The sequence below is a fragment of the Strongylocentrotus purpuratus genome, unplaced genomic scaffold (genome assembly GCF_000002235.5).
Source record: "Strongylocentrotus purpuratus isolate Spur 01 unplaced genomic scaffold, Spur_5.0 spur5_scaffold_10, whole genome shotgun sequence".
NCBI classification, from domain to species: Eukaryota; Metazoa; Echinodermata; class Echinoidea; order Camarodonta; family Strongylocentrotidae; genus Strongylocentrotus; species Strongylocentrotus purpuratus.
In genome coordinates this window covers 20,572,134-20,590,874 of record NW_022145595.1, presented here as the reverse complement: position 1 = coordinate 20,590,874, position 18,741 = coordinate 20,572,134, and the positions used below count along the sequence as shown (strand labels likewise).

At 37.4% G+C, this 18,741-nt stretch overlaps 1 protein-coding gene across 2 annotated transcripts in view; it reads right to left on the bottom strand.

The window, feature by feature from the left end:
- The window catches only part of LOC583435 (annexin-B12), a 41,639-nt gene that overhangs the window by 3,738 nt on the left and 19,160 nt on the right, over nucleotides 1-18,741 (bottom strand). For both annotated transcript variants that reach the window (XM_030979724.1, XM_030979725.1), the window contains 9 exons: nucleotides 17,967-18,137; nucleotides 7,655-7,732; nucleotides 6,842-6,923; nucleotides 5,844-6,052; nucleotides 4,967-5,057; nucleotides 3,797-3,933; nucleotides 2,494-2,683; nucleotides 1,711-1,769; nucleotides 337-459 (listed from right to left, as the gene is read on the bottom strand). In XM_030979724.1, coding sequence (XP_030835584.1) covers nucleotides 337-459; nucleotides 1,711-1,769; nucleotides 2,494-2,683; nucleotides 3,797-3,933; nucleotides 4,967-5,057; nucleotides 5,844-6,052; nucleotides 6,842-6,923; nucleotides 7,655-7,732; nucleotides 17,967-18,137 — 1,140 coding nt within the window. The remainder of the gene's footprint in view (nucleotides 1-336; nucleotides 460-1,710; nucleotides 1,770-2,493; nucleotides 2,684-3,796; nucleotides 3,934-4,966; nucleotides 5,058-5,843; nucleotides 6,053-6,841; nucleotides 6,924-7,654; nucleotides 7,733-17,966; nucleotides 18,138-18,741) is intronic.

The window sequence follows — 18,741 nt, the reverse complement described above, 5'->3', positions numbered from 1 at the left end:
TATATATATATATATATATATAGTTAACAACAAAATTATTCATATCCTTATCAAGGTTTGTAATTTTGTATGTATGTAAACAGATTCATTTTTCCAGAATTATGTTTCTTGAAAGTGCCACATACTAAAGCTTGTACCTAAAAGTATTCAACAAACGCCCTCATTTAACCAGTCCACCTTTCATTGTTGAGTTACGAATAAAAAATCACAACAACAAAAAATCACACAAAAAAAAAAAATCATATTGGGGGGGGGGGGGGGAGGGGGTGGGGGAAGGGAAGGATAGGTTGGGAAGGGCTATACATAGGATGAAGGGGACAATGGGGTTAGCCTTACCTTTATAAATCTACCCAAGCTCTGGTTATATGCTCTCTGGAACTCTTGCTTGATCTCCACCATGTCTATCTCAACTCTAGAGATTATCACTCTCATTAGTGTGTCATCATCAGTACCAAGACCCTGTGAAACAAAGAAAAAAAAAATTAAAAATTGAAAATTAAGACACTGTAGGATAGAAAGGATACAGACACATTTCAATGACTGCAGAATACCCAACTGCACCACAAGTAGCCCTAACCCTAAACCTAACCTTAATCCTAACTCTACACCTGACCTAAACCTGACCCTAATCCTAAACCTCATCCAGACCCTAATCCTAACCCTAAACCTAATCTTAATCCTAACTTTACACCTGACCTACACCTGACCCTAATCCTAAACCTCATCCAGACCCTAATCCTAACCCTAAACCTAACCTTAATCCTAACTTTACACCTGACCTACACCTGACCCTAATCCTAAACCTCATCCAGACCCTAATCCTAACCCTAAACCTAACCTTAATCCTAACTCTACACCTGACCTACACCTGACTCTAATCCTAAACCTCATCCAGACCTTAATCCTAACCCTAAACCTGACCGTAACCCTAACTCTGAACCTCATCCAGACCCTAATCCTAACCCTAAACCTGACCGTAACCCTAATCCTGAACCTCATCCTAACCCTGACACTGAACCTGTCCCTAACACTAACCATAATCCTAACCTTAATCCTTACTCTAAACCTAAAGCTAACCCTGAACCTCATCCTAACCTTAACCCTAATCCTAACCCTAACCATCAACCTCACCCTAATCCTAAGACATTGTACTGACACATACTAGGATGTTCTGCAGTTAAGCCAACATATTGATAGGTCCTACCTCAACCGTATCAGAACGGGAGTTGGCCGTACACAATATTTCCTACATAAAATTGGAGCTGAATCATCACCAAACTGCGCCTGTGGAGAGATCCAAACTATGGATCATGTCATTGATGATTGCCCTATCTACAAATCCCCTCACTGTGCTTCTGGACTTCGTGAGCTCAATGATGAGACAATCAGTTGGCTTAATAAGGATCTTCCTATCTAGATGATGTACCCCCTGATATTCTTTGTACAAACGAATGATAGGTCCTAGAAACACATGACTGGAGACGAAAAGCATCAAAATCTAGCATGGTAAAATATCCCTTGGCAATGCATTAATCTACATTTGCCACTCCATACCCATGAGAAAGAATGGAGAACTGCAAAATACTGAGATTAATCACGAACAAATTGCCATATGCACCAATGGTCCAACGGTAAAATGAATGTGTATGAGCTAAAAGCCCTTCCGATTTTTCAAGGAAGGAATGATGACGTGAGAATGATTTTACATACCTTCATTGATTTGTATAGTTTCTCTGCGAAGTATGCTGGTGTGTTGCGAACACATTGGACTGTCATGGAACAAAACAGAGACAAATACAATGCATGAAGAATAAATCAGACAAATATGAATTCAGTTGTAAATTGTCTCCCCAAAAAACCACAACAAAACTTAACTCCCCCCCCCCCAAATCATTTTTTCCTGTCAAAACTTCAACGTGATTTAAGAATAAACATACTCTCTGAAATATTAAGAATGACATGACATTAACATTTTCAAGAAATAAATTGTAAAAACAAAATTTCAAACAAAATCAGAGGTGCTCAGACGTGTTACTTTCATAAACTTTGTAATGATGGCTCTATTTGGTACGAAGAAATGTTGCAAAATTAAAAACTTCCAGATTGCAATTCAATAAGTTTGCGGGTTTAAACTTCTGCGAATTTCAAGCATCCACAATATTAAATTCTTTCTTGATTTGCAGTTGGATGACATAATGACAAGAGGAGTGTCTCACCAAGACTAAGATCGACTTTAAGTTGGACTTAACCATGGCAGGCTGTTCATGCCACTGTTTGCTCTCACTATTTACTGGTACAAATGGTGATCACAAATCTTCAGAATTTTTCTGTTTTGATAGTTCATTGTTGAAGGAAAAAAATTATCTAAAGATCATAATTGAGTGACCAATGGTGAGAGCAACCAGTGGCAAGAATGGCCTGCCATAGTTAAGTCCAACATAAAGTTGATCTTAGTCTTTGTGAAACACCCCCAAGTATAGTTAATTTGCTTACCGATAGTAAGCATGCCCTTCTCCAGGTCTCCTGACATCTCTCTCTTGATCGACTGTTCCATCGTGTACTTGACCAGCTTGCTGTATTCATTAAAGATCGCCCTCAGCTGCGGGTAGCTGCGACTGGCCAAGACGGCGTTAAAGGCCGACTCATCCGTGCCCCACCTTGCTTCGCCGGCAGTGACCAGCGCCTGCATTGACAGGATAGAGAACAAGACGGTCGTTACATTTCAGTTCCTCTCTCTCTCTCTTTTCATGCCATGTCCTGAGACGTTGGCAACCATGGAATCCCACAACTCTCTGTCTCATATTCTATGAAGTAATTCATTCCACTGAGATCAATTCCTCTTTCAGAAATCCCACTCCTTAAGGTTGAGGATGTAGCAAAGCCCAACGCAAAATAAAGTCAGACTTAGCTTAGAGGAAAGTGCACAATTTCGAAGGGAAGGGACTATGAGTACCATAATAGATCCTCAAATAGTTTTCATGCTTGTCAACTGAGTTTAGGAATTAAGCTACTCATCCACAGAATCCTCCTTCTACCCCTACTCCTCCTCCCCTCGATTCTTCTAGTCAGTGCAAGATTTTCCAAACCATTCTTTCGTACAACATGACCCAAGAAGCTGAGCTGCCGACCTCTTATATTATTCAGATTCTCAGCCCTCAAATATGCTTGAGTACACACTCGTTTCCTTCTTTGCCACAGGTAGTCACTTGTAATCTGACTAAATGTATGTATTGTGTACCAAAGTATGTATTTTGTCCTAATGTATTGTTGTTCGTGTCTGATGATAATCTGACCTTGTGGATTTATATCAATAATCTTGAAACTTGTAATCTGCCTGTCATAATCCGTATATAAAATAGAAGATAAAAGGAATGCAAACCCTTAAGGTCAGAATGTGAAATTCATTACACACTTATAAAACAATTTACAAAGCAGTGCATTATGAAAGTTAGATACCATTGGTCATACTAAAACAATTCTCAGAGCAGGAGATATGATGATGATGATTATCCACAGCATGGCGCCATTTATCTGTTTCAAACATTCAAAGGCGCCCGCTCCTCCAATAGAAGGAGCGGATATATGGGGAGGGGGAGGGGGGAGGGTAACACTAACCAGTTCTATTTGACACTTTAATTCAGATAAACGAAATAAAAGTGGGTCTTTGAGTGAAGCATAATTCAACCTTACAGTATAGGGTAGATGAGCATGATAGTCTACCACCTGGATAGTCCAGCATCCTGTCTTAAAAATTACACACTGCTCCTCACAACGGAAAGGCGAATTCAACACTGACCTTGGCATCTGCTTTGGCCTTCTCTACGTCCACCCTCTGGTCCTGAGACCTGGAACCCTGCAGCATGGAGACCAAGAGACGCTTGAAGTGACCAGACGTCTCGGAGATTACGTCCTTTTCAAGATCTCGAGAGAATTCTGAGGTTTTAAGGGGGAATTTCAGGAAAACATGAATACAATTGATCTTATCAAACAAATATAAAAAGATTTAATACACCCCTTCTGAACCATCCAGTATAAATTATCCGACATCCCTTTTCATCCCTTTTGCTTCCTTGTTATATTTTTGCTGTAAAATATCTTCAATGAAAACACATTGGAAGTCTAACACATCCCAAGTACAATAAGCCCAAAAGACACCTAGCTAATGCATGTCGAATACTAAATTCAATTTTCAAATCAATACAATTCTATTCACTCTAAGATCAGTTCATATTTTTCATCAAGTGATATCAACATACATCAAATAACAATTCTTTTGAATGCCATTAATCAATTTCGTTTTAAATACATTCAGATCCATTCAACTAAACTGAACTCAAGTATATCCAAATCAATTTCAATTCATTCAATGCAATCCGATTCAATTTTGAGTTAAAGGTAATACAAAGTTTTGGTATGGGGTCATGAGTTTGGTTCAAATTAACATATTGGAAGCATATTATGCGTACCTACAATATACATTGATCGTTGTCGCAGTTGAAATCGAGTCTAGAGTTATGAAATTATAAATAATAAACTCTTTATGTTGTATAGCTCCCTCTCAAGGTCAAGATATTAATTTAGCTATGAAACAATGTTTCTTGACTAAAATCGACCGATTAGCTATTCCCGTTTGGAAATTATATATCCCAACTACATATTCTGAGATCTTCATGGTCGCAGCTACCATTGTACGGCCATAGGCGCTATTTGAAATTTATCAAAATTTACCGGGAGCACTGGTAAATTTTTACATTAAATTTTTCTCGAAAACAGAAGTGTTTTAGGGGTTAATTTTTTTAGTGCTTATAATACATCCACAATAATAGTAATTCAATAGACAGAATCCGAACTGCATACATTAGTTGTTGCCAGGTTGGACAAACATTATGGATTGCCCTACCTAGCAACACTTAATATATGCAGTTTGCAATTCAATTCCTTGCAAGATTGTAAGTTGGTCTCCTACCTTTCTTGTAAGCCACCTTGATGGCCTGGACCTCATCGTTGGTTCGTGTACACAAGACCTCAACTAAAGTAGCTTCATCCGTCCCTAGACCCTACGCAAGAAAACAAGAACAAAGATACCACTACCGTTAGTCACCCATCATCCACTACTAGGCATACTTTTGCACCTATTGCCTTAAAAAGTCATATTTTCAATGGCTCAATTTATTCTTTTTCTCAATTATGAAAGAGCACTACAATGACAATAATATATACAGTGTAGACAAAAATTAGGTGTGATTAAGGATAAATTGAAACTACTAAAAAGCTTTGAAAAAATCTTGAGAGGCTTAGTCCCCAAAGTAAAGACAATACAAAAAGTCAGATACATTAAAGAATAAGAACAAAACAAAAAGAACTATAACTAACAGGATCTACACTCTGTAAAGTTGTGGACTGAAGGAAGTTATACAGTTTTCATCTTTTCTCACTTTTAGAGACCAGACACACTCTAAAAATCTGATTTGATACAAATATTTGCCAAGGGCACTAATGCATCGACTGGGTTACGAGACCACTGCTCTACCACTGAGCCATCGCCCCTCCTTTTCAAACAAGTACATGAAATATTTACTTCATACTATGGTGAGTTACTTTGTACCTAACCCGTTGAATTTTGAATTCTCTAAATCCCATAAACCTAATAAAGGATCCTACAAGTTCATGTAGGCAACGCGTTAATATCTTTGTAAATCGCTGTGATACAAATAGTGTAAATATACTACCTACATGTTGTATTGGTTTTGCATTTGAGGTTTTGTACACTGATACAGTACATTCAATTTATCTGCTTTAACTATTACTTTTGTACCAAAAAAGAAGATCTTACAAAAGCCTACCTTCATGGCTTTCCTGAGCATGTGTGCATCAAACTCGGCGGGTAAATATAAGAGATTGAGGACAATAGTCTCAAGTTTGCCCTTGAGTTCTCCCTTTAAGTTCTTCTCCAGGTCCTTGCCGTACATCGTCTTGAAGTCCAGCGCAATCTGCCGCCTCTGTACTGCGCTACATGTCGTCATAATAGAGATGACCGCTGTCTCGTCACAACCTGCGAGTAGCCAAAAGATTGAAATTTGAATAACTTCAGTCCGTTATGTAGCCTAACCTATATCTATTCTTTGAACAACAGCCACAGTGTAACTTCAAGATAATGAAAGGTTTTAGATATTCCCCCCCCCCCCCCCCCCCCCCCGCCCTCAACAAAACAAAAAACAAAAAACAAAAAAAATTGGGTGATTTTTCAATAAATGCAGACATCCCAGAGCATACAATTCGAGATTATTGGTGTTGTTGAATTATTTTGCTGTATTTCTCAGTATTTGATATCATGTGCATGATCTGCAAATCAAGGAAAAAAAGTCGGAAAAATGAAATCTTTGAATCAGGAAGAACTTGAACCTACAAGATCTACCCATGTCTGGGCAGCAACTAAACTACCACCACCTGGCCCATGGCATAGACATGATGAACTATAAACAAAGAAATGTTACTACACCTTGACATATGCATCATTTCACTATCTATAATCAAGGAGAAAAACTTTAATATTCAACACCTTTGACCTAAACAACTAAATTTGTTAACTTTTAAGATATTGTACCTTAAAGCCCCACTGCACTACTTACAGCTACTTGCGCCCACTATATAGCAAACAATGCCTGATTGGTGACCATTGGTCCCCCATGATCCTCTTTTTCTTATGTTAATTGAGAGCTGATTTGATGAGATAACGACAATGCAGAGAGGTCTAATCCCTCCTGGCCAAACTAGTGCAGAGGGGTTTTAAGCATTCAAGTATTTGTTATGTGTTGATGCTTATGTAAATGTATATACCGACCCATTCCTTTCATTGCTTTCCTTAAGATTTCTGCCTCTTTCTGTCCGTTGAAGTTTGCTTTAGGCTTCACTGTGCCTGTTCCCTGCGAGGAAGAAAGAGAGACAGAGAGTTAGGTAGAGAGACAGAGAATAATTGAATAAAATGCAGAGTACTAGAAAATTATATAGAGACATTAGAGACCATATTTTCCATTGATATCACAATATAATTTATCACTTCCTCACACTGTTTCTTTGATATAGTGATGCTCTTAATGGGCCTTTGAATTAAAGAGAAGAAAGTTAGAGGAGAGACGAAGAGAAAAAGAGTGGTATGAGACAGAGAGAGAGTGAGAGTCAGAGGGGGGAGAGAGAGATAGAGAGAGAGAGAGAGAGGAAGAGGGAGGGGAGAGAGGAAGAGAGAGAGAGAGAGGGAGAGAGAGGGAGAGAGAGGGAGAGAGAGGAAGAGGGAGAGAGGAAGAGGGAGCTGGATATATATATATAGAGAGAGAGAGAGAGAGAGAGAGAGAGGGAGAGAGAGGAAGAGGGAGAGAGGAAGAGGGAGATAGATATATATAGAGAGAGAGAGAGAGAGGGAGAGAGGGAGAGAGAGAGGACAGAAAAACAAGAGAAAAAAGGAGGGGAGAAATAGAGAGAGAGGGAGGGAGGGAGAGAGAGAGAGAGAGAGAGAGAAAGAGAGAAAGAGAAAAATTGAAGGAGGTAGGGAGAGAGAAAGAGAGAGAGAGAGAGAGAGAGAGAAAGGATGCATCTAAATTTGCAACTATCTTTAAATCATGTTGTATCACATCCTCCATTAAACCAAACTTATACTCACTCGAACGATAGCCCCTGCTGATAGTGACATGTTGGCCATTTGTTGTGTTGGCGTGCTAGATTTGGCAACTACTGGTGCCTGCAAATCAAGATTTGGAATATTCTAATTAATGTTAAGAAAGAAAAAAAGTATCACATGGAAGGGTACTACGGAACCACCTGCACACAATTCAAACAAAGAACACATACAAATTACTGGCAACAACTACATACTACATGCAAAGATATTTCTGCTTTGAAATGTTTTTCAATGTGGTAATGACTTGCAGATGATTTTGTTGTAAAAGTACAATCCTTACTACCAATGTAACCTCAAAAGTATTAGTTTTCTACTTCAAGGCGCAAATACTGTCTTGCAAGAAAAATGTTTGCAAAAAATGCCAGATGATGTTGTCTCCCTACACAAATCGAACAATCCATAAAGACACAAAGCAAAGAATTTTCAAATATATGACCAAACTATTGTTCTGACTTGTAGCAAAGTTTGCCAATCTCTGATGAATCCAGATGACGTGTACTGGGAGAACAAATACGATGCACAATTAAGACAAAAATGTGCAGACTTTGCAGGAGCTCAATTCATATATACTGTCCTGTGGAAAAAACATATAGCAATATATTCCTGATGCTGCAGTGCAAGTGCATATGCATGTATGAGGAAGTGTATGTATGTATATTTCATCAATAGCACAGATGTTTTTGATTAATATTCAGTATGATAATATGTACACGTATGATGCCCATTGTAGAGATAATTCAATAATAAACAGGCATAAAGATCGGGTCAACATATGGAACGTGCACTTGAATAGTCATCAACTATTGACTGAATGATGACAAATAGCACTGTTGATGAATGTGATACATATCCCTTGTATGAATTAGGGCGCGTTTATCAAGGCTTGCCACTAGATATGTACATATCGTACCCCACTATCAAACCCCACTATCGAACCCCACTATACGATCGTGATTTGCGGGATGTCGCGTTTATCGTCCCTTCACGATTCAAAATAAGGCCTTGTGTCTGCCCAGCTGTTTTGACCCGGGAAGCAGACAGTTTCTCGGAGGTCATCTTCACACACATGCTTGTACACAACACCTGGGGGGTCCTATTTGTATGTGAGGTTCAAAACAGCTTTGCGTTTATCGATCTCTCAGAAACGTGATTCTGGCTGTATGTCACATTCAAAACGCACCTTTTTGCGTCTTTAGATATGCCCATATCTAAAGACGTTTGAAAAAGGCTTTGCGTTTATCAACTTCTAAATTTGCCTGAAAGACGTTTGAGAAACCTGATTCTAGCCAAAAATTTGCTAGATAAACGCAACCTTAGATACATATCCCTTGTATGAATTAGATATATATACAGCATGTGTTTTATAACAATAATAATTGGATCAATTTATATAGCGCACTAAGTGCAGCAACTATAAATATATACTACTGCCCTGTGATGAAAACAAAATTGAATGTCTGTGTTTTATGTGTGTGTATGAATATTAAACCATGTACCTATATTATGTAAATAATGCATTAACATAGCACAATATAATCACGAATAAATAGAACCCTCAAGATAATGTATGTACTTCACTGGGGCTGCAGAACAAGGTTTTAAATAGTAGCATGAGAGGACGTCTGAAATTGGAGGTGAATATTTTTTTCATATTGAATTACTGGTATGTACAAATTTTGTGGAAGTAGACAGTAATTCTGATCATTTAGAAGGTCCTGAATTTGTTCTAAAAGCTTATTTGATTATTTTTACGGTTTTAACTTTAAAAACTAAAGAATTAAAGAAATACCACTTTACTTTCTTGACCTGATACAAAGATATGCATTTTTGCTTTGAACAAGGAAAATACGAATGAAACCCATGCCCGTACATGGCACAAGAGCAAGCTCAAAAGGTGACCTCATACAAATAAGGTCAATTTAAGTCATTAGGGGGTGGCCTCGGGGTAATGTGCTGATAATTTTTGTCAATCTGAGCATTGGATCTTGATATAACATCACTAAAAGTAATAAGCAATCAGGAACACAAGGTAATTAGTCACAGATTTAAAATTATTCTAAAATTTCTTAAAAATTAGAAACATCCTTATGGACTTTCTTTGATAAAGATTTAATGAAGCGCTACGTATGCAAGATTAAGAGTTTGACGTAAACAAACTAAGATATCCCTAAAATAAACCAGATTGAAATCAAAGTCCACAACAAACTACTTTGCTGATTAATAACAAACAAGAAGCAAGAAGTATGTCTTAGGCAGGACAGACTTCCTACGGCCTCTAAAATTATTTTTGGCCGATCTCTCTTAACAAGTTTGACGTCATGCGAAACTTGACGATTTTCATTACCGGTATCTGGCAAATCTTTATAAAAATTTGCATTGTAACTGCAAAAGTTATGATATAAAGTAGTTATGGTCCAATAAGGGATGTCTGATATTTATCTTTGCAGTTTGCAATACTGCAAAAAACGTAACACAATCAATTAATGGAAGTGCTATGAAAACAATAAAAGAGAAAAATACAGGTACAAGGCCCTACGTAACTTTACATGTACTTATAGATTTTATAGAAATATTTTTACCTCTTTTGCAGGGATAGAATTCAAACAAGATGAAAGGAAACATAGAGATACGCTTACATTTTCTCTCTTTTTTCAATCCAGTCACTTACAGTTAACAACAGCTTTGGAGTGACCTCCCCAATGAATTCACAGAATCAACCTCACTATATTCGTTCAAGCGCAAGCTGAAATGTCATCTCCAATTACGCTATACTAGTAGAAGAAGCATGATGCTCTTTTAATAATACTGTCGATGTTCAAACTGAATGTTTCTTTTAGTTTGCTGTTGTTACCCTGTGCCTGGTGACGGGCCGTTGCCTTCACCTGCAGGGATGTCATTGTGCTTCGGTGGCCGGGGAGCGGGGAGCGAGGTGCATGCTTTGTTTGTTGTTAATGTCTGTTCGACCTAGCAGTGACAGGTTATGCACTTCGCGCTCCTGCTGTTGAGTTCCAGTGATTACTACAGTTGGATATGGCGGCTTGTCATCGGGCTAACATATTTAGTTTTACATAAATGTGTATCAAAAAAAAAAAAAAAAAAAGTTCTATTCATGTTTGTTCCATCATACCAAGATGCTGGCGTCATTGACAACCAATCTGTTCGCCAGCGCGGCTACACTTAAATTTTCTACAACATCGTACTTTACCGGCACACAGCCAGCGACACTCCCTGTCAATTGATGCCGATATCTTGGTATGCTCCTATGAGAATTGCCATTGCGTACGGGTAGTGAAAATGATATTGCTAAGTACAACTGTATATGAATATTGTTTATTTTTTCTTCATAATAAGTTTCAATTTAATTAAATTACGTTTTTTAATATACACAAGACTATGTCATTGTTGTAACTTCCGGAGCCTATGACCTACAAGCATTGCTTTCTCTTTAGGCTCCATCATATTTCTTCCTTTATATAACTTAGTCATATGTATTGTTTTTGTTTTTTTGTATAAACGCATCCTAAAATGAGTACAAAATGTAACATGCTAAATGTAATGATGTATTATACAACATGTGAAATATGAAAATAAACTGAAACTGAAACTGAAACAGAAGTATTCATACCTCTTGTAAATTTAATGCTTTGTGTGCTGTTCGTAACTCAAGAATGAAAGGTGGACTAGTATACCTTTAGATGTACCGGTAATATGTCACACTCTCAAGAAACATAAATTGGGCCAAAACAAATCTTCACATACTTAAATAATTACAAAACTTGGTATAAAGGATGTATAATTTAGTTGTTAACTGCATGTACATGATTACCAAGCTTGATAGTACTAACTAAATAGTATTTCAATAAAAAGTTTGACTCTTGACTTTGCAGCCATAAAACAGAAGAGACCTTTCAAAAGTTTCTTCTTGTAAACCCATACATGTATGATGCCAAACACACTCCATTCACCTCATGATAATTAAGATTGACTTTTATTCCCAACTTACAAGCCACAGCAATCTCAACAGATCCTCAATACAGATTATAAACACCTGTACTTGGAAGGAAACAACTTTCCCCCAATTTCCTCACAGCCCCTCCTTCGAAAAGGTATCATATCCAAAATCTTGACGCTCAAAGAAACCTAGCATAACAAAGTGAGTGAGTGAGATATCAAGCCTTCAAAGGAAGGTATATTTCCGACATAAAACACAAAACCACAACGACAAACATGCAATTTTCTTCTCACCTCGCTGAGTTCGCTCATGCTGTATGAGAAAATCTGAATATCACAGATCAAAGATAAGACGACAAACTATGCTAGGATGCTTCTAATTACAAAACTTCTTTGAAAATCTTTCCTCGCTGTCCAAATCTTGATGTCCGAATCTTGGTGATACACAGCAGAAAGTCCCACACGTCTCAGAAACAAGATCAATTGACTAAAGTCGGTTTCCTCAAAAACAATCGAAATTGCAACCACCCCTCGGCTAAGACTGATAACGGACTGCGAGTCGACGCTTGTATTTATACTCGGGAAGATCGTAGAGATCTTGGCACCTCACTCAAATGCCAGGTCCCTGCACACACGATGACGTGATTCTTGTGACGTCGAGTGAGCTCGAAACCTCGCACACGTGTCGTAACAGGATGGCCGCGATTCCGAGTGCTGGCCAGAGCCGATGAATCACGCAGCCCGAGTCATAACATTGCAAGGATGTCTATTTATAGCCCATGATGTAATGGAAATAACCTGACTAGACTTTTTCCACATCTTTCTGACATGTAGAATACAATACTCTACAAGATAATTTGAGAACTTTCCTTTTCCTATTCTGCTATGACATCACCATCTATTCATTAGTATTTTATCATCAATACTTTTGTATTGCTCTTGTCTCATCTTTAACAGCAATGTCTATGATCATTATTAACATTTGTTCGTTCATTCTTATGATGTTTATGTAATACTTGTTTCAAATCTATTTCAGAAAATCTGTGAATCGACTACTCTTTCAATTTTATTCTTGTATCAATATAATGTTTTCTCCTATCTGTCATATTTCATTTTGTTTTTGTAAAAAATCTCTCTTTCTGTAGCACTTTCTTCTTCTTCCTCCATTTCTTCCATTATTATTCTCCTTCTCCTCATCTTCCTTCTCCTCATCCTCCTCCATCTTCATCTTCTTCTTCTTCTTCTTTCTCATCTTCCTCCATCCTAGTTTCTTTTTCCTCTTTTATCCTCTTTTTTTCCCTTCTTCTTATTTTCTAAAATTGTTCTTCTTCATGAGACTATCATCCTCCTTTTCTCCTAAATAAACAACCCCTTCTCATCGCAACTTACTCTTTCCTTCCTTCTTGCTCGTCTGTCTTTATTTCTCGTCTGCTTCCTATTTCCTCAAATTTTCAAGAAGATGCCAGAAATCCCATCCAACAAAAAAAATCTCAGGAAAATTATAGTCCCAAAAGAAAACACAATCACAACTAGACAGAATTTCACTTGTTGAAGCATTCATCCAATATTCAATGAATATGGAAACAGGATTAGCATTTGAGCATTTATGCTCTATGAGTGATTTCCCCACTTCCTAACCGTGACAGTGACAATCTGTCCACGTCAACATTTCTATGAATCTTTAATCCCACAGAAGCTCAGAAATTATGATGTTGTAAGCTGTAATCATTTAACTGATTGTCATTCATTTCATTTAGTTCTAAATGCAGTAGATAAAAGCTTGAGATAGTACTAATGGAATATACAAAAAAACACACGATTGACCCAATGAGCTACATAAATCATTACCATACTTGAGACTGTCGGTCTCAGTTAATTTCTTGGAAATGAACTAGTTAGAAATGAACTAGTTGTAAACAAGTTATTTTTTAATTTACTTTTCATTTCTTTTTTTCTTTCTGCATTTTCTACTTCTTTTCTTTTCTTTCTTTCTTTCTTTCTCTCTTTTTCATTTATTGATTTTTAATTTTTTTTTTTTTTTTTCGGGGGGGGGGGGGGGGATGCTGGGCTTGGGGGCTAGTATGAATCAAACCAAGCATTTGAATGTTTGTCATGGCTGTAGATATTTTGGACATTTCATGAATACGCAAGTACAGTAAATACATGAAATTGCATCATTATATCTGGTTATCCTTGGTTTCCTGTTCCTGAATTTCCCAATCACTACTGTATTTTGTTATTAAAACCACAATATTTGTCATACTAATTCCATGTTTGAACTATTGTAAGGTCATGCAGTCATTCAAGTTTAATCCCACTGCCATGTTCAGCCATGCCTTCAACAACAAAAATTGCTGCAGCAACAAAAACAAAAACAAAAAAAAAAAAATTAAAAAGAATAGCAGGAAACAGTGCTGTATGTTTAAACAAATGAAAGCCATGGCAACAATATATACAAGCACAGGATATAGTACCATACTAGTACATGTCAATTTATTTTTTTCACAGTGTTTGTTAAATTTGTATTAAAGGGCTCTTTTATGCAATGAGTCTTGTACAACTTTTCCATTTATTTCATCACAAGAATAACAAATCTCCTGATTTGGCCTTTGAGGTATGGTTGTGATATTGAAAGAACCATTAGTTAAAGGTCATATCAAGAGAGGTAATTTGTTGATATTGTTGAAATAAATAGAGAAAAGATGTGAAATAGAACTATAGAATATCAACCTAAAGCGTGAAAACCATGTCTTGTGTATGAACAAGGCTATTATATACAGTGCGATTCCATAAAAAGGAAACACATTTTCAAGCCCCAATATCTCAAAAGTAAAACCAAAATTACTGCAATATATCATAATTGTATGATAATTGATAATGTCTCCTTTAATTGGATAGCACTATGAATATGATGGACAAAGAAAGCGGACAAAACATACAGTTCCTCAGGTAGACAAAGGAACATCCCTTCACTGCTATTTTACATTTTACATAATAGCAGTGAAGGGATGTTCCTTTGTCTGAGGAAGTGTATATTTTGTCCGCTTTCTTTGTCAGTCATGTTCATAGTGTAGGTTGCTTATCAAAATGCAAGCACAGATGACTGAGCACTGGCTATTTACAAAAAAGCATGCCAAATTGTCCTTCACCCAAGTTCAGAAGTTGCTCTCATCATGCATGAGTGCATGTCATTGACCGCCAGTTATCATTCAAAATTTTGGCATAGGGAAATTTTACATCAATCAAGAAAATTGCTACTGTTCAGCACTCCATGGCTGTATTTTATTGATCAAGGTATGAAATTAAAGAAAAATTATAGGCTACAATGTGATTATCCTGGATTAAATATTCACATACTTATTGCAATGATATTAAGGGTTATACCCCAATTTTCTTTTGTAACTCACATTGTAGACACTCCAGCAAGCATAGAGAGTCAATGCTAATGGGTATTGACCTCTAGCACTGCACTACGTGCTATAAAGAGGCATCAATTGCACAAAAACAGTCAATACACTTATTGCACACTGGTGCACACAATGAAGACGATGTGCCTGATCAACAACCCACAACCCACTACTTGGTGAGCCTAGTGGATACAATCCTCAAGGGCTTAGATAGGCCTGGCTACTGTGCGTCCCTTTGCACGATAGATTTTTCTAAAGCCTTCGATCGTGTCAACCACAATATAGTGATTCACAAACTCTTCACGTATGGTGTCAATGAAGCAGTTCTTCAGACCGCGACCAGCTTCTTAACTGATCGCACCTAGGCTGTTAGAGTTGGCTCTTGTATCTCCGAGGAAAGGCATTTGACGTGCGGAGTTCCGCAGGGAACAAAACTAGGCCCGTTGATGTTCCTAGCTCTGGTGAATGATGCCGCACATGATATCGAGCATCATTGGAAATATGTTAACGACCTAAGTAGTGCTGTAACATCACGCACATCTCCGTTTAACCGCCTGTCAAAACCGGACGGTTTTCGGTTAAACGATTTATTTAAAATTAAAAAAAAATTTAAAAAAAAAAAAAATTAAAAAAAATCGTTTTTTTTTTTTTTTTTTTTTTTTTTTGGCCGTGTGAAAAAGCAGGAAGGTGATTTAACTGAAGGCGCCGATTTGTCACAAATAATAATAATAATGTCGTTTTAGAATAATGTGTAAGATCATTAAAGTAAATTAAAAACAGTAGAGGACCTAGGATAGAACCTTGTGGTACACCATGTGTTAAACTTGGATGAATATATATTGAGATCTATTACAAAGGTTACTTTCAAACCAAGATGACAGACAAATTGGAGTGTTGTTCTAGTTTCCAAGTGGTAAGTCATCACACCGATTACTGAGCTGGGAGACATTGCCAGGCATAGTGCCAGGTGGAGGGGCATAAATGGAAACTTAAAAAAAAAAAAAAAAAAAAAAAAAAAATATTAAAAAAAAAAAATTATTTAAAAAAAAAAGAAAACAAAAAAAAACGGGAAAACGAAACCGTCCAATTGAAAACGGAATCCGCCATCGGCGGTCGGATACCGGACGGTTAAACGTTTGACTACAGCACTAGACCTAAGCCTTTTTGAGATTCGACATCGGCACCACCGAAACTACAGGACCATCTTGACGAATTAGAAAATTGGAGTAAAGACAATGACATGAAATTCAATACCACCAAGAGCAATGCCATGTCTGTCAACTTCACGAAACGTACCATCAACACTCCTTGTTTGCGTCTCAATGATGAGCCTCTGAAAACAACGAAATCCCAGAAAATACTGGGCGTGCACTTACAATCCAATCTCAAGTGGGACAAACAAGTTGGTGATATGGTATCAAGAGCGGGAAAGCGAGTATTTATGATAAGTCGTCTTCGAAAGGCATCCGTCCCAAGTTGTGACCTAGTCAACATCTACTCATCTTACATTCGTCCTCTTTTGGAGTATTCATCTCCCCTTTGGTCTCCAAGCATCACTGCAAATCAGTACAATGATATTGAGAAAATCCAGAAACGTGTCTGCCGCATCATTATGAAGGACCAGTATGTCTCTTACGACCATGCTCTAGAGCACCTCTCCATCTGTCGTATGTCTGAGCGTCATGAACAACTACTGGATTCCTTTGCTCGTAGTCTGTTGAAATCTCCCCGGCACCGTGATCTTCTCCCTCCCTTACGTAGTGATATGTCCTCTCGTCGCCTACGCTCTTCACATCTTCTCAACACCCCCCTCTGTCGGACTACCCGGTATTATTCCTCAACGATACCCACTATTGTTAGACTGCTTAATTCACCTTGAATCTTTGAACTAAAACTAACAAAGATCGAGTAAACAAAACAATGTATTTGATTATATTCCCACATGCATATTCATCTACTGATTGCTACTTTTGTATCTCCTCTTCTATGTGCAATATCAATTAATAACAGAACTTGAGAATGTTTCAATCAATGTGAAATAGCCTTTTTACTTGTTAATATTTATCTTTGTCGATTTCAACATTACATCTTTATCATAACTATATTTAATTAATTCAAGGTTTCTTCACTTTATACTCTGTGATGTAATATTAATTTGCCAATTTCGCTGAATTCAGGACCATCACCTTGTTAATATTTATCTTTGTCGATGTCAACATTACATCTTTATCATCACTATATTTAATTCATTCAAGGTTTCTTCACTTTATACTTTCTGATATAATATTAATTTGCCAATTTCGCTTAATTCAGGAACATCACCTTGTTTAACCAATATTGAAACTTAGCTTTAATATCTTATCTTTTATCGTATTTTATCTGTATAAACATCTAAATGTTATCCCACCTACGTATCACTGTTGCAATAAACCTGTAAATTGTTAATTATCAATTTTCTATCTCATGTAAAACGAATGACAATTTTATATCATCAATGAAACTGTAAATCCTATTTAAATATACACAATATTTGTTAAGTGCGCTATATATTTTAATGTGTTATCAATGCAATGTTATGCCATGTACTTTTTTACTCTGTAAATTGAACAATTTCAGGTTTGAGCTGCATGTCCGATGATTTTATCTCAATAAACCAATACAATACAATACAATACAAGTTTGACAGTAGACTTACAATTTTAATTTTTGAATTATTCTTTCTAACATCGGTAAGTTGACAAAATTGTATTGTACTGCTATTTAGGTGTCATCAATTATCACTTAAGTACCGATTTTGAGTGAAATCAGTTGAGTTTTGTACAGTGGTGTTTGAAATGTTGAGAATCAATAGCACAGTTTTTAATACACAGCCAGCATAATAATGCAGCTACGTGGGATTGTAGAGTGTTGATACATAATCAATTTGGTATACTTACAGCTACAGGTGCAGGTCTCTGCTGGGGCGGGGCTTGTGCGGGCGGGGCCTGTGCGGGGATGGAGGCTGCACCTGCATAGGCTGCCTGAGGTTGAGGCATACCCGGTCCACCAATGACGGGGGCGGGTTGGACAGGGGGTGGTCTGAAGGCTGTGGCCGCCATAGCTGCACCCTGGTGATCAAGAAGAGACAACATGAATTCAAAGCAATGGGACTATTAACTCATTTATTCGCCATGGATCAAAACCCTGGACTGCCTAATTGTTTGGAGTATACATTATCTGTTTTGGAGCAAGAAGGACATTAACTCTGTATTAAAGCCTATCTGCACTAGTTTGGCCAGGAGGGATAAGACCTCCCTGCGTGGTCACTGACGGGTGGTTATCTCATCAAACCAGCTCTCAATTAACATAAGAAAAGGGGGATCATGGGGGACCAACGGGTAGTGCTTAGGCATTATTTGCTGTATAGAGGGTGCAAGTAGCTGCAAGTAGCTGCAAATAGTGCAGACAGGCTTTAAAGTATATGAGTTTGTGCCCTTCTGGCTTGAAGCACACAATATTATATGTGTACGCTATATGTGTGACAAAAGTCAACCATGGCAGTCCTGTTTGTTCCACTTCATTTTGTTGACTAAAGCTGACAAAGAGTTAAGCCAACTAAAATTGATTCCTATACTTACTCATTTCAATTTCTTTTCTTTTTTTCTTCATTTTTTGAAGAGAAGTGATAATGGGGATGATGAGACCCTATATTATTTGATATTTCATATTTCT